At 35.9% G+C, this 14284-nt stretch overlaps 2 protein-coding genes and 1 long non-coding RNA gene across 3 annotated transcripts; 1 reads left to right on the top strand and 2 right to left on the bottom strand.

Moving 5' to 3' along the window:
* Positions 1 to 1894: 1894 nt before the first annotated feature.
* Positions 1895 to 5737, bottom strand: LOC117342332. Its single transcript, XR_004535792.1, has 4 exons — positions 5333 to 5737; positions 4530 to 4701; positions 4039 to 4170; positions 1895 to 3317 (listed from the first exon to the last, which is right to left on the bottom strand). It is a non-coding gene; the product is annotated as an uncharacterized LOC117342332 (long non-coding RNA).
* Positions 5738 to 5775: 38 nt separating this feature from the next.
* LOC117342331 (THAP domain-containing protein 1-like) lies at positions 5776 to 8756 on the bottom strand. Its single transcript, XM_033904468.1, has 2 exons — positions 8504 to 8756; positions 5776 to 6317 (listed from the first exon to the last, which is right to left on the bottom strand). The coding sequence occupies exons 1-2, from the start codon at positions 8715 to 8717 to the stop codon at positions 6166 to 6168; spliced, it is 366 nt and encodes a 121-aa protein (XP_033760359.1). The 5' UTR covers positions 8718 to 8756; the 3' UTR covers positions 5776 to 6165.
* A 2286-nt stretch (positions 8757 to 11042) lies between these two features.
* On the top strand, positions 11043 to 14278 carry LOC117342160. Its single transcript, XM_033904172.1, has 2 exons — positions 11043 to 11374; positions 11751 to 14278. Exons 1-2 carry the CDS (start codon positions 11246 to 11248, stop codon positions 13386 to 13388), a joined length of 1767 nt encoding a protein of 588 aa, XP_033760063.1. The 5' UTR covers positions 11043 to 11245; the 3' UTR covers positions 13389 to 14278.
* The last annotated feature ends 6 nt before the right edge of the window (positions 14279 to 14284 follow it).

A 14284-nucleotide genomic window follows, 5' to 3' on the forward strand; every position in this document is an offset into this window, starting at 1 on the left:
TACACAAAGCATGGCTTAAAGCGACTATTCGGGGAAACAAACTTAGTCTAGATGCATTATCTGGTCTTCCAAAAGTTCTATCACAGCAATGCGATGGTCAAGTTCTGCTTGCATTGTCCAGTTTTGACCACTTTAATTCGGGAAAAGCCCTGTCCTAATATAACACATATCTATTTTTATAAGTCACGTGGTATTTCGAAAACGAGGCAGTGAGAAAACGTCAACAGAAACACGTGAATTTTTAGAGATGTCCGATTCATCAAGCAGTCAAAGCAGTAACACGGTACGTAAACACTTAATTAACATGTCATATATGATGCATGTGTGGGACTTATGCCTAAAGATTGTTTTCATATGACTTAATACATGCAATAATAACAATAAAAACTGAAATCGGTGTGAATCGGCATCCGATGCAGAGATGGGGCCCAATGTGGGGTAATCTAATGTATGTCATCGTCACCGGTGATATCGTGATCAATTCATTTACACTAAATCAATAGTTGTGTAGGCATATATATATTAGAAAACAATCAAGACATAGTGTTATTGATTTAACAGGATATGAGTAGATGAGGTGAATGCTTACAGTAATTTAAACAATCAAATATCATGCATGTAGACCTACATGTATTTCTCGACAGAAGTGAAGCTTCGGGAAACGTTTCAATTACCAATATGTTATACATGTATACATGCACATGCACATAACGGCTATTGACAAAGCCTCTTAGCTCCAAGATTCTTACTTCCATGACGATATGTGTTTTGTTTTCTCATCAGTTTGAAGAACTTCATGTAATGAATTGCCAATTCAACCTCGAGCTCCCTGTTTAGGACGGAGTTTCCAATTTTGGACAGCTCAATTTACTATTATCAATTAGTAAAGCTAAACTATTTGTATATTTAAAGATCTATTGATTCTTTATAAAAGAAATACTCAAAATATGCCATTTTATATTGTTATTTTATTTGTCTCTATATGTTGAATAAATTTCAATTATGTTTAATTTTGAATAATGAGTTCCCCCATGGAAAGTTGTAATAGTTTGCATAGTACTGCTGTATGTATAACATTATTTAAATTTTGCACTTGAAGAATTCTTTTGATACCAAAGTCTTACCCCCATCATTACCATTAAAGGAATGCTGCTGTCATTGATCACCAAACATAATCAATATACCAAATAGAGCATACGTATATAGCTATAGACTAATCATATTTTCATACCAGGTTTATGTGATCTTGTTAACTGAAGTGTATTAGAATACCTACTTTTGGTTGCTGAACATGCAAATTTCTTTAGTTTTCTATTGTTACACATATATAAATGAATTAGTATGTACATGTATACAAATATACATGTATATACAAATGTATTTATATTTTGTCTTCGATATGCATAGCAATATAAAATTCATCAGTAAACTTTTCTGTTGCATTGCATTGTAAACTTTTTCCTTCAGTTTTGCTCTTACAATAATTTCTTGCTTTCTCATCAGATAGATTATGAATATGCACAAGTCCATACATCCCCAAGGAGGAGGGGAGGAACCTGTGGACGTCTAAGGGGTCGAGGAAGGGGTCTCGGGGCAGACAGCAGTCCAAGGATGGAGAGGGCGAGGTAGAGGAAGGGGGCCAAGGGGTGCACGTGGTACAGTTGCAATTGCTGTGCTGCAGCAGGAGGATCGGGCCAGGGTACTGACATTGCAACAGCAAAGGAGAAGGGATCTACATGAACCTTGCGCTCCTATCATACAAAGCTAATAATCATATTTTTGTAATATTAGTAGTGTGACTTTCTGTATGCTACTGTTTTATGAATGTTATCCACAATTTACTTCATCATTCAAGTTATTTTGACTAGTTGATTATCAATTACAAAGTACTGTATTATTTCTTTTCATATCTTTTTTATTTTGATATTTCTTTGGCATGTACACAGACAAAAAGAACAGTAGACATTTTACCAAAGCATTCAGGAGACAATTTATACTATTACTCACTGAAAGTGTTAAATTTTACCAAAAATGCACAGACCCTCTCACACATCAAACATACTTCCCATATGTGTATGAACACCTAATTTTTAACCAACCAAGTGAATGGTATGGTTATAAGACCTGTTTCTCTAGGTAGGTATTTACATTACACATGGGGGTATTTCATTTTAGTTCACAGAATATTGAAAAAATATGCAACTAGACACTTGATTAACACATTTATCAGAATGAACCATCTATGAACACAATGTTATTATAAGTTAATAATAACTACACACAATGTTAGTACACACGTGCACCTCAAACACATTCTCACAAGTGAACACTTCGTATAAACACTGATAATTGAACACTTCCTACAAACTGATAGTGAACACTTCCTACACACACTGATAATTGAACACTTCCTACAAACTGATAGTGAATAATTCCTACACACACTGCTAGTGAACACTTCCTACACAAACTGATAAGTGAACACTTCCTGCAAACTGATAATTGAACACTTCCTACACACAATGTTGAAAGAACACCTGCATTTACTGTCAAGTGAACACTCTCAAACACACACTAGTACTGAAATGTAAACACCTGCAATACACCATTAAGTGAACACCTACCTCCTACATGTTCTGAAATTGAACACCACATTTACACCATACTTACTTCCACAAACAATTATCAAAAAACGCATACATACCTTAAATAAAACCTTAGTAGAAAAATTTGGGATGAAATTTGAGGGAAAATAGATAAGTTAATAAGTGCATTAAAATTTATCAACTCAAAAACCAAAAATAAGGAAAAACAGTTATTTTTATACATTAGAATGCTACAGTACTCCCACCCACATGGATTTGTTCTATAATAATTGTTTTATGTATTAGGATATAATCAGAAGGATGGACCCAAAGCCACTGATAAATTTAGTTCTTCAGCTAGTGTATCGTCAGCCAGGCCTAGTTTTTGACCTTTGCGAAAATGTAGGTGAACCAGAGGATCCAGGACTAGAACCAAATGCTGCTCCTCCAATTCATTTCAACTGTACTGCACATCCAACATATCTCCATTGGAGAATGATATTTGCACCACATGCTTTTCTTTGACAAGTTGTGGGTATTCGAACTGACGTGAGTTACAACAGGGCACTTTGGAAGCATATGGATTTCCTTTCTTCAGCACTATCATTTTGAGTGTCTGTTTCCACAATGTCTCCTTCATCCTCTGCAAGCTCATCATCAACATCAACCTCTTCAATTTCTATGGGATCTTCAGCCATTGGCAAGTGTTCAGGTTGATGTGTCTGAGGTATACTGGATAGTAAAAGATAATGTACAATGTAATTCATTTAAACAAGAGGCCCAATGAACCTGTATCGCTCACTTGGCTATACAGCAACTTTGAAGTTATCTCAGTTATTTCTGAAGATACTATGAAGATTACCGCTTTATCAAAATCACAGTAGGCTAGGTTTATCAATAACAATTAACTTCCAGCATACAATTAGGTTTCAGAGCCTCTGCTAGTGAGAAACCATTTTTTTTAAAGATTAAGCCTATATTTAACCCAAATTACATAGAATGAATGTCATTCATTTTGAACAAACTTGGTAGCCTTTTACACCAGCATGCTACAGGCCTAATATCAAGTCCCTGTGCCTCTTGGTTATTGAGAAAAAGTTGTTTAAAGTAAAACGTGGACACCGGATGGCCAGACAGAAAGACAGCGGGACAGACGTCGGATGCCGCCCCAGTACTCCTCCACAGCAGCATATTACAGTTATAATTATATGTTTCTTGGTTATTGACCGAATTTGTCCTTTTAGTTTACTATTGAGGATGTTAGACCTGTGTGACCTTGAATGACATTGACAGCAAGGTCATCCATTTACAGACTGTGTGCAGGATGACAGGTGACAGAACATAATGTCCTGCGGGGAAATTGGGCGTACCAATACCTCTTTACTATATATACAAGTAAATGTATTATTATAGCAATAAGAACACACCATCAAAAATAACACAACATACTTACTCAATAAATGAGGTGTCATCCTCTTTAGCCTTCTGTTGGTAATGGGAAAGCAAGCTGGCATTAATGTTACTCTGGGAGTCTGATTGTAATGCTTCCACACAAGATAAATCAGACGAGTGTGATGACTGAGCTCTGAAATATTAAAATTATGAAAAATTACACAATTCTTTTAAAAACAAATATATATGCCCGAAATGGTGTATTATTTATTCATGACATGCAGTAGCAGAGCATGTTTATAATTACAGAATATAAATTTAGTATGTTTGACTGCTCACCCTACCATACAATATGGTGCTGGGTCTAACAGTTAAAATATGTTGTAAAAAACAAAATAGTAAAAACATTTATGGAATTACAATGTCATATATGTGTGACCTGCTACAGTTTACTTCAACACGGAACGATGAACACTGAATAAAAAAATTAAGATACATCAATGTATATTTTGAGGGGTTATAAATCCAACATAGTTAGATCCAAGAACTTACTCTATATCTGAGACATCGGAGGTCTATCTATAGCTATAGGTTCTTTATGGGCATGTGCAGGTGTAGATGTTACTGGTGTAGGGGTGCACACATGTGATGGCGGTCCCATAGAAGTTTCAGCTGGTGTCGGGATGTCTTCACCTGCATGAACTTCTTGTGTCAATGAAGTGCACTTGAAAAATATAAAAATAATTATGTACTGCATGCTAAGTTATAATGATAATCTTTTCCCCACAAATCGTAATTTTTACCACATTTCAAAGAATGGAACAAAACAGCACTTGTATTTGAAGCCATACACCAATATTATTTGCAAATCGTTTATATTATGAGTCAACTGTATATCTGAAACATATAGGCCTATATGCCTACATGTAATATGATAGTCGTCAGGAAAGTCCTACTGAACTTTACACATACACCATTTTGTATTTAATAAAGAAAACAGTAAGCTTGATAGGTCTGACATTAATCATCAGTCATACATCAATTTATAATTTTTCATAATTAAAATGATAGTGGCATAAATATAGCCTATAGCTGTGATATGCGAACAATAAAAAAAACCCGTATAAATTACCCCTTACGGGGCCCCATAAAACGGAGGTGGAATGTGTCTATCTCTTCATTCTACACATCATTTACATTTATGTTGCTTGAAACTAATAACCATTACACTTAAGCAACATACTTTATGCATTGTTTGTCAACAAAATTAAGGACATTTAAGAGTTACATTCTGATAACGATATAAAATGTGCGGCAATAGAATAGAACTGACCCTACGCAGGCTACGGGCTTACCACTTATCCAGAAGAATCCGTGCTGCATGCTCGTTTGTAGAGAAACTATTTTCTTCATTGAATGTCTTCCACCTAGTGTGTTGTTTCCCCAGTCGTATAATCGGGTTGACCTGTGACCATTTCTATTTACGTCGCTATGTTGCCGAACTCGTTACAATTCTAGACCGACATCTCTTGGCTTCGGAAGCCATGTTTCTGCCGCTTATGTTTACGTTCTACTTGCCTAGATTCTTGCGCATGCGCCCAAAGCGGGAAATTTGCATTTTATCTCGTCATTCGACAGTGAGAGGATTCCCCAGAAAATTATTATTTTTTAATTCTAGGGGTTACATATCGCCAAAACTTCAATAAGAATTTTTCATAAGAGTGTATTTTCTTTATGGATTTGCCGTTTTTTCAACTTTGACCTATTTCTTCCCCGAATAGTCGCTTTAAATATATATCATATGTTGATTCTGTTTTCTTCCATCATTTGTAGATTTATCTTCATTTTTTCACAAGGCATGATTTCCTTGTCATTATTCATTTTATTCTTGCAATTTGAAAACCTGACTTGATTTTTATTCTTGTTCAATCGCTTTAATTTCGTTTTCTTAGACGGACTTTTAAACTGACTTTTTTTACGACTGACGGCGTAAAAAGGCTGAAACTTTTGACTCTTTTTATATTTGAAAAAATAATTCAAAATTTAAAACTCATCCAACTAGAATTTTTAATATCACATACAAAGTTTATAAGTTTCATAAAAACAAAAATTGTATAATCAGTATAATTCAAGTAACAAGGTATAGATGATGGACTTCTATTCTTTGAAATAAAATAAGAGAGCTGCTTCACACAATACCAGATTCTAACCACATAAAAGATTTTGGATGCTTGAACAGGGGTTTTTCCCGTTGGTGTCCCTCTGGGTCTTTTCCTTGTTGACACAGGTATTGGCCTGGAGTAATCATGAAACGATGGGATGCGCTCCATTTTAACAATTCTACAACAAATATTATATCACAGACATTTATTAGCTGTCCCAAGAAATTTGGGAGACATTGTATGTGCGGGGAGGGTGGGGATAGTGGTGAAAAGACAAATCTTCAACAAATACAAATCAACATTCTGAAAGATTTAGAAAGATCAAATTATAAGCACTATTCTTCTCTAACCCCAAGTGATGAATCCTTGAAGATATGATAATAATTTTTGGGAGGGGTGGCGTGTCCACCGACATTGAAAGGTGCCCAGGCTGGCCTCCACTCGAATAATGAAAGGTGCCTTAAATCAAACAACCATCCCTCATGATTGTATTATTCATGTATGATCAATGTACATGTCTATATTCAGAATTTACCATTGTAACATGCACTTTGACAAAGTCCAAACTATGCAAATTTTACATAAATTTTACGCAAAGCTTTTACGCATTTGTGTAAAAATAGTGTAAATTTTTATTTTACACAGATTTTACACGAACTTTACGCACTTGCGGAACAAATGCGTAATTTGTAGGATTTAAGATACACTAATATGTTTCAATGTTTATTAACATATGTATGTTTGTCATAATCTATACATACACTTTATGGTAAATCGCATGAATATCTACATTTTGTATATTGATTCATAACTAAATCGCTGCTACATTATAATAGGTAAAAGGAAACAACAAATTACAATGATATATCTTACAGTATACACGAATGTATATTATATCCTGTATATTAATCAGATGTCCTCTGTCTTAATAATAGTATTAATAGGTGTTGAATGTATAGGTATTGCCCAATGATGGCCCTGGTTTGTTGAATAAATAATTTGTATTTGTATTTATCTCTATGTGCATGGAAGGAGGGTGGCTTTTTACCATGAATTTGGTGCAGTTGTAAATTGTCGTCTTGTCACTTGTGTGTTCAAAATCACATGGCAATTTGTAATATTATATACCAAGCGGCTATTTTAGATATCAGGCTAGGCAAGATGAAGAGACTACCAAAATGAATTTCCCTCATAAGGGGGTACGTGTTAGATGGTATTAAAATGGGGACCCCCCCCCCCCCCCCCCCCCCCGCGGCATTATTTGTTTACAAAAATGCGACCCACTGTAACAACGAATCGCTTGATTTTTCTGCGAAATTATTACTGCCAATGAAAAGAGCATATTCCAAAATCCTTTGTTATACACTTGACATAAAATGTCAAACTAACATCACATAACGTGCTGTTAAATCCAAGATGGCGGCGGCGATGTCTGACCCTATTTGCACCCGTCACATCTCTGGGGTGTGCCTAATGAGTGTCCTGTGAGGGTTTTTGCACGCCCCGCAATTCGTTAAGTGATATTTTAAAATAATTTCAGGTCTTGGAGGCTCTTGGCTATCGCAAAATTATTGTTTACAGATTTAAGCCGATTTCACCCCTGGGACCTTGAATGTAGGTCAAGGTCATTTATGTGAACAAAATTGGTAGCCCTTTATCCCAGCATGCTACAGGCCCAATATCAAGTCCCTGGGCCTCTTGGTTATCGAGAAGAAGTCGTTTGAAGATTATAGCCTATTTGACCCATGTGACCTTGAATGAAGGTCAAGGTCATTTATTTGAACAAACTTTGTAGCCCTTCACCCCAGCATGCTACAGGCCCAATATCAAGTCCTTGGGCCTCTTGGTTATTTTGCATAGTAATAGATTCAATGTTCATCTGTATGATGCAGAAAAAAATATTTAAAAAGACTAATTAACGAATAGCGGGGCGTGTAAAATCTCTCACAGGACTCTCATTCCTCACAGGACACTCGCATCGTAGTGCATCGTAACTTCGTCGATACATTTGCTCATATTTGCATTATATGCACTCGTCCAATCAGATTAAGGAATCGGCCGAGGTTAGCCGAATGCCTATATTGTAGTACAACGGAAACGGAAATAAGGGTCATTGAACCAGGCAGTTTTCTCTGGCCCTGTCACCATGTCTGGTGTAGCCTACACCAGACATGGTGACAGGGCCAGAGAAAACTCGGGCTAGGCAATATTGAGACGTGTCCCTGTGGCAAACAGTCATAAATAACTTGTGCTATAAAGGGCCGATCTAAACGCCAATAGGCTATCAATGAAAGTAATGGTTATAACACACGTCTCATGAAGATAAGAGTTTAATTTTCGAAGCGTAGTCATAGTGAATGTTACCTTCCACGAAATGATCCGAACAGACTTTTGAGTGAACTGACGGCGTGAAGCCCTTTCTTCCTATGGCGGCGATCCATTTCGTTCTTCTTTCCCTACTCAGTTCCTCAGACCATTTGTCTTCATGTAGTCTAACTGTTGGAAAACCATAAAATCCACGCTTCGCACTGTTGTCTGCTCGATTGGTACAACCATAAACAACACACGTGTGAACCATTATGTGATTGTTTACATGTGCTGCGGGTGACTGATCATGACCTCAGGAAATGTTTGACCCACAAGATGGCGGGTGAGGACAAAACCCGGAATGCACTCAGGCGTGAAGAGATTTTTCATAATATTTTGTATTTATTAGGATATATCTCCGTTATTACTGAATGGATTTTTGTTCAGACACCAGCAGTAAAAGGGTTGATTTATCCCCTTTAAAATGGTATAAGTAATATTTAACAGTATCAAAAATTAGAAGTGAAAGTGGTGGCCGGAATGAACCCATATGGATATTACCGTAAATACTACAAAGCTGAAGTTCGATTGACGGAGTATTAACTGTATGATTTTCTTTTGATGCTAAACTGTCTAGAACGGATATATCTCCATTACTTGTTTGAAAACTTGTAACCCAGTGGTCTCTTCCATTATGGTGAATTTGAACAGAAGGTGAAACTACAGATTGAAAAGCTATTTGGTTTTTCCATTTGCATTTATTTGAATCATATACTGGAGCTAAGTTTGTCAACTGAAAACCATTCAAACCAGGAAATTGTTTAGACATTATTGATTGTACTTCATTTATAATATCAGAACAAATCCATTCTTTATTGGAAATTTTAAGTTTATGGCTTTCATTTAAGTTATTTACCCATGGGTTTTGTAGCGACTCTGTGTTATCAGCGACTTTACGTTTTTTAACAAGTTGTACATTACATTGTATCTTCGCTAATATTACATGTATCAGAATCTTCTAACTGAAATCTTAATTTCTTTTTGGAACACGTGGTTTCCTTTTTTTACAGGACTTAAAGTTTCCTTTTTAATAGATTGGTTTGTAGGAGTCTTTATTTGTTGAATAGGAGTTTTTGATGGACCTAGTTTTTTCGTAGATTTTGGCGTTTTAGGTGGCGTACTATATACCATTATTGTATCATTATCTTGATTAAGAGTAACCGAATCAGGTGCCGCAATTACATCCCTATCATAATCGTTACATCTTGGTTTTTTTCTGCCTGATTTTTTATCGTTTCTTTTTAAACTGTTTTTAGATAACTGTTTTAAACTAACGGTTCTTTTACTGTCTACAATTTCATCCCCCATTTTCATTCTAGCAGCCATGGTATGGTAACAAGTTCCAGTAGACGGACATTGACAAGTTTCCTTTGGATATAATGTAACTGCATATTTAGAATTGTTGTTCCCACATACAACGAACGCTTTTTGATTTTCAACAAAAGTGACACCATTATTTTCTAAAACTAATCTAGCTAAACATACCTGAGACAGATTTTTATTTGATGGTTGACTTTTATTTTCTAAACCTTCTTGAATATTATCAGTTATTTGTTGTTTGTCGGTTTTGAGATCGTTTGATATGTCTACTTCTTTAGATTCACTAACTTTACTAACATTAGGTTCTTGAACTGATTCACTGTCTTGGACTGGATTATCTTATAAGTAGTATATAATTGGCTTCCTAGTTAACAGTCATCGGCCAGCGTAAGCTCATCTAAAGATTAATTATATTCATCAAGGTGTGAACGAGCCGCCCGTTACCTGGTCATGGTGACCGGTGTACCGTATAGGCCTATATAGTATATGTTGTTTTAGTATAGACGTAGTGTGGTATCGGCTTGGACATACTCGTAAAATGGCGTCCGTGAATTTCAACTGAGTTCATTCCGGCCACCACTTTTGCACCGAAGTTGTAATGAATATTAATAAATGTTATATCAGCTTAAAGCCTATAAAATTATCTTGTCCAGAGTGTGTTCCGAACAGAAATCGGTTAAGTAATAAAAGAGTAATGGCCAATAAATATGGAAATTTACATGTAACTTTGACGATTTTGCTATTTTTTCACACCACATCAATTCATTCCGGCCACCACTTTTGAAAGTAATATCGAACATGTATTCAAACAGTTTATAACATGTGAAAGAGTACTTAATTCTCCGTTTTTGTGTGGTTCCCGAACAAAAATCTGTTCAGTAATATTTGAGATATGGGTATTTATTATAACGAAAACAGTTGTAAATATCGACATTTTTATTCCATATGGGTTCATTCCGGCCACCACTTTCACTTCTATTTTTTGATACTGCTAGATATAACTTATACCATTTTAAAGGGGATAAATCAACCCTTTTACTGCTGGTATCCGAACAAAAATCCATTCAGTAATAACGGAATTATGACCTAATAAACACAATAAATCAACAAAAATCTCTTCACGCCTGAGTGCATTCCGGGTTTTGTACTCGCCCCAAGATGGCGGCGGTCGCCGGATCACGTGATGTGTGACGTCATCAGAATTCTATCTATTGGGTTTTTCCAGAATGGGAATTTCCGAAAATTGTCTAGCCAGAGATGTGTATCGAGAACGTTATATCAGGGGGATGTCACTGGAAGTGAACTGTCTGGTTGAAACTTTTGAAAAATAGTCGTTGATAACTGAAGTTAAAGTGAACCACAGACTGAACATATCCATATACAGAGGAATAGCCTTAATGAATTTGAACAATTTGTTACATGATGGCAAGGGGTCGAATACCAACCGAAAGTCGGAACAAGAACTACAATGGCGCGAGGTCCCGGGGTAATGTAGACGGGAAAGTTGCTCAAATCCCCGTATCTCATAACAGTGGAAATGAAGCAGAGGTAATGATTACTGCCAGATAATGGAAATATAAATGTTATATTATTATTAATTCTCTGTGTCGGGATTACGGGGTACGACGCTATAAACTCGTGATAAATCTGTTTACCCAACGACTCCAATCACATAATTATATATACGGCTACATGTACTTGCTTCATAAGACCATTTGTCAATACAGTCAAAATCATATGTAATTTAAAGCTTCATTATGCATATAGTTTTGACATTAGTTTATGAAAAAAGGATATTTCCATGTAAAGTTTCAATTCCTATACTGTTGAATTTCTGACATAAATTTTTAAGTTCTTGATTGAGCCAATAACTAGGCTATATTATCTATTATTAATTGTATTTTCTATATTGCTGTTTTCACAGAAGCTGTCAGAAGCTGCTGGTGGTATCTCTGATAAGGAGGCGCCGGATGAATCTGCCTTATTTCCACCTGATATTGAGAAGGGCGATGATGAGAGCAAGAATTCTCAGGAAAGTGATAATGGACTGGTTCATCAAGGCAAAGTTGTAAACATTAAGGCATCAAAAGTCCGCCGTCTTTCGCCAACAATGTACAGGTCTTTGTCATTAAACGCTGAACAAGGTTTCAAGTCACCACCAAAAGATTACGGAAACTTTGAAAGTGGCAGTGATGTTACAAAATCTGACTTTATTAATATTAATATTCCTTGGCAATACAAAAAAAGCACATCAGCAACATGGACTCAAACTGAAGTTGTAAGTACATCTGATAGCCTTATACAACTTGGCAGCACAGACTCGTGTGAAGTACAGCCAGTTGGGGGATACTTGGAACAGAAGAATGACAGACTAAAATCACTTTATCGAATCCTTGCAATTGACGACCAGAGCCTTGCACCATGTACAGATATTGGTGGTGTCGGTTCTGCAGTTAGTGGCTCTACAGAAATCAAACCACATTCAAATTATCCACTGTTACATGTAGCCAGCAACTCTAAATACAAACATGGATATAATAACTTGAAGAAAAGAGCTAAAAGCAGTCATAAACAGAGGATGAGCTCTCATTTCGAAAGTGCTTGTAGTTCATCTGGTCATTGTTTCCATCCAAACCAAACTCATGATTGGCGCAGTCATGATGCTAAGAAGATGTATATGTACAACTATGCAGCTTCAAGAACTGGGCATATATGGGCAAGAGAAAGACATACAAACTTTTTCACAGAGGTTGGAACTTGCTCCCACATTGGTGATGGATATGTCCTGACCTGTTTTCACTGTATCGAGAAGATCTTTTTAAGAGATGATTGGCAAAATGAACAATATTTACAGCAAGATCTGGTTGTTACTTTTCCAGAAATTGGTGTTCAAAAACTGCACCCTGGAAGTACTTTAGTCAAGTACGGATTTGAACCCTGTTTATTCTCTCACAGTGAAACTAAAGAGCTTGACTACGCTGTCCTGCGATTGGATCTTGGTGATGCGGAACAGGTTCCACCTCACTATGCAAAATACACAAACAAGACAATCGACCAGGAACTTCCAGTCTACATTGCTGGCTACCAACTCCATCCGAAATATCCGTATGGCAAATTAGTTATGGATTCAACAGCACTCAAACTACCAAGGCAAGCACTGAGCTTAGATTCTGTTAAATCCTGGAGTAAGAAGCTCGGAAGTAGTTTTCAAGCTCAAGCTCGAAAATCAACACATTACCCAGTAAATAGATGTGGACGATTTTCCCCATTATTAACAAAACTCATAATGGGAGCGTCAGGTGGATTCGGTCTGACATCACATCCTCAAGATGACTTACCAGTTGTAAACTTCATGTATCGGGCAGGCTATCCAAAGGCTTACTATGCTAGCTTTTTTGACAATGCTTCAACTTCATGTGATGATCGTCTGGCCATACAAAATAACCTTCCTCCGTGCTGGACATTTCAGGAAGGTACACCCATTGGAACCATTGTAGAGGAGATCAAGAAAAGTCCATTTCCATCCTTGAACTCCATTTCATTCCTGCAGTCAGACATTTAGTTGGCAATCTAGTAGAATCTACAATTTGTTAAACTGAAATTTGTTGTTGTGTACCTTTATAAACTAGTAGAGCTCAGGAAACATACATTCTTGAACACTATTAGATTTTTGTTGCCAAACATTTATCTGATAATCAACTGGAGATTGTGGAAGTATAGCTGGAGTTCAGAGAATTCCCTGACGCTGAGGAATACCAAGCTGTCATGATCAGTGCACAGTACATGTACAGTGATGACTGGTAAAAACAGGAAGCGATGTACATATTTATGATTTTAAAAAAGATTGATTATTTGCTGTTAGATTTAATTTAAGTCAAATTAATTATATATAAACATCAATATATTTTAGTCAGTGTATATATTACATACATACAGTGTATATTGTATTCTGTGTATGTAGGTACAGTGTAGAGTATTGTAGATTTTTAGATTTATGGATCAAACAATTAGCGATGAGACATTTTACTTCAAATTTCATTGTGTATTTCAGTTTGAATTTGGTGCTGAATTATATAAGCTTGTGTACTGAAATACAAAAAAAAATATACTTGAAACATACATTTTGTGGTTATAATTATCCAGCTTTTAATTTTCATGGTACATATGCATGTCAAATTTCTGAATATGCCAAAAAAAAAAAAAAAAAAAAGATACAAACATGATACATGTACCATCAATTTTTTTTTATACCATGTATTTATATAGAGTCACCATGGATATCTCAATCCATTGCCATTTAAAAGAAATGTACTTTCATTTTTCATATAGAAAGTATTAAACAAGTACAGCATAGCAGTTAACTCATGATGCCCTACATAGTACATTTTTGTTCTTGAATTTTCTCATTGATATGTTTGCTTTATAGACATACTTCCTCAAAAAAACAAAAAACGAAAA

The sequence above is a fragment of the Pecten maximus genome, chromosome 14 (genome assembly GCF_902652985.1).
Source record: "Pecten maximus chromosome 14, xPecMax1.1, whole genome shotgun sequence".
NCBI lineage: Eukaryota > Metazoa > Mollusca > Bivalvia > Pectinida > Pectinidae > Pecten > Pecten maximus.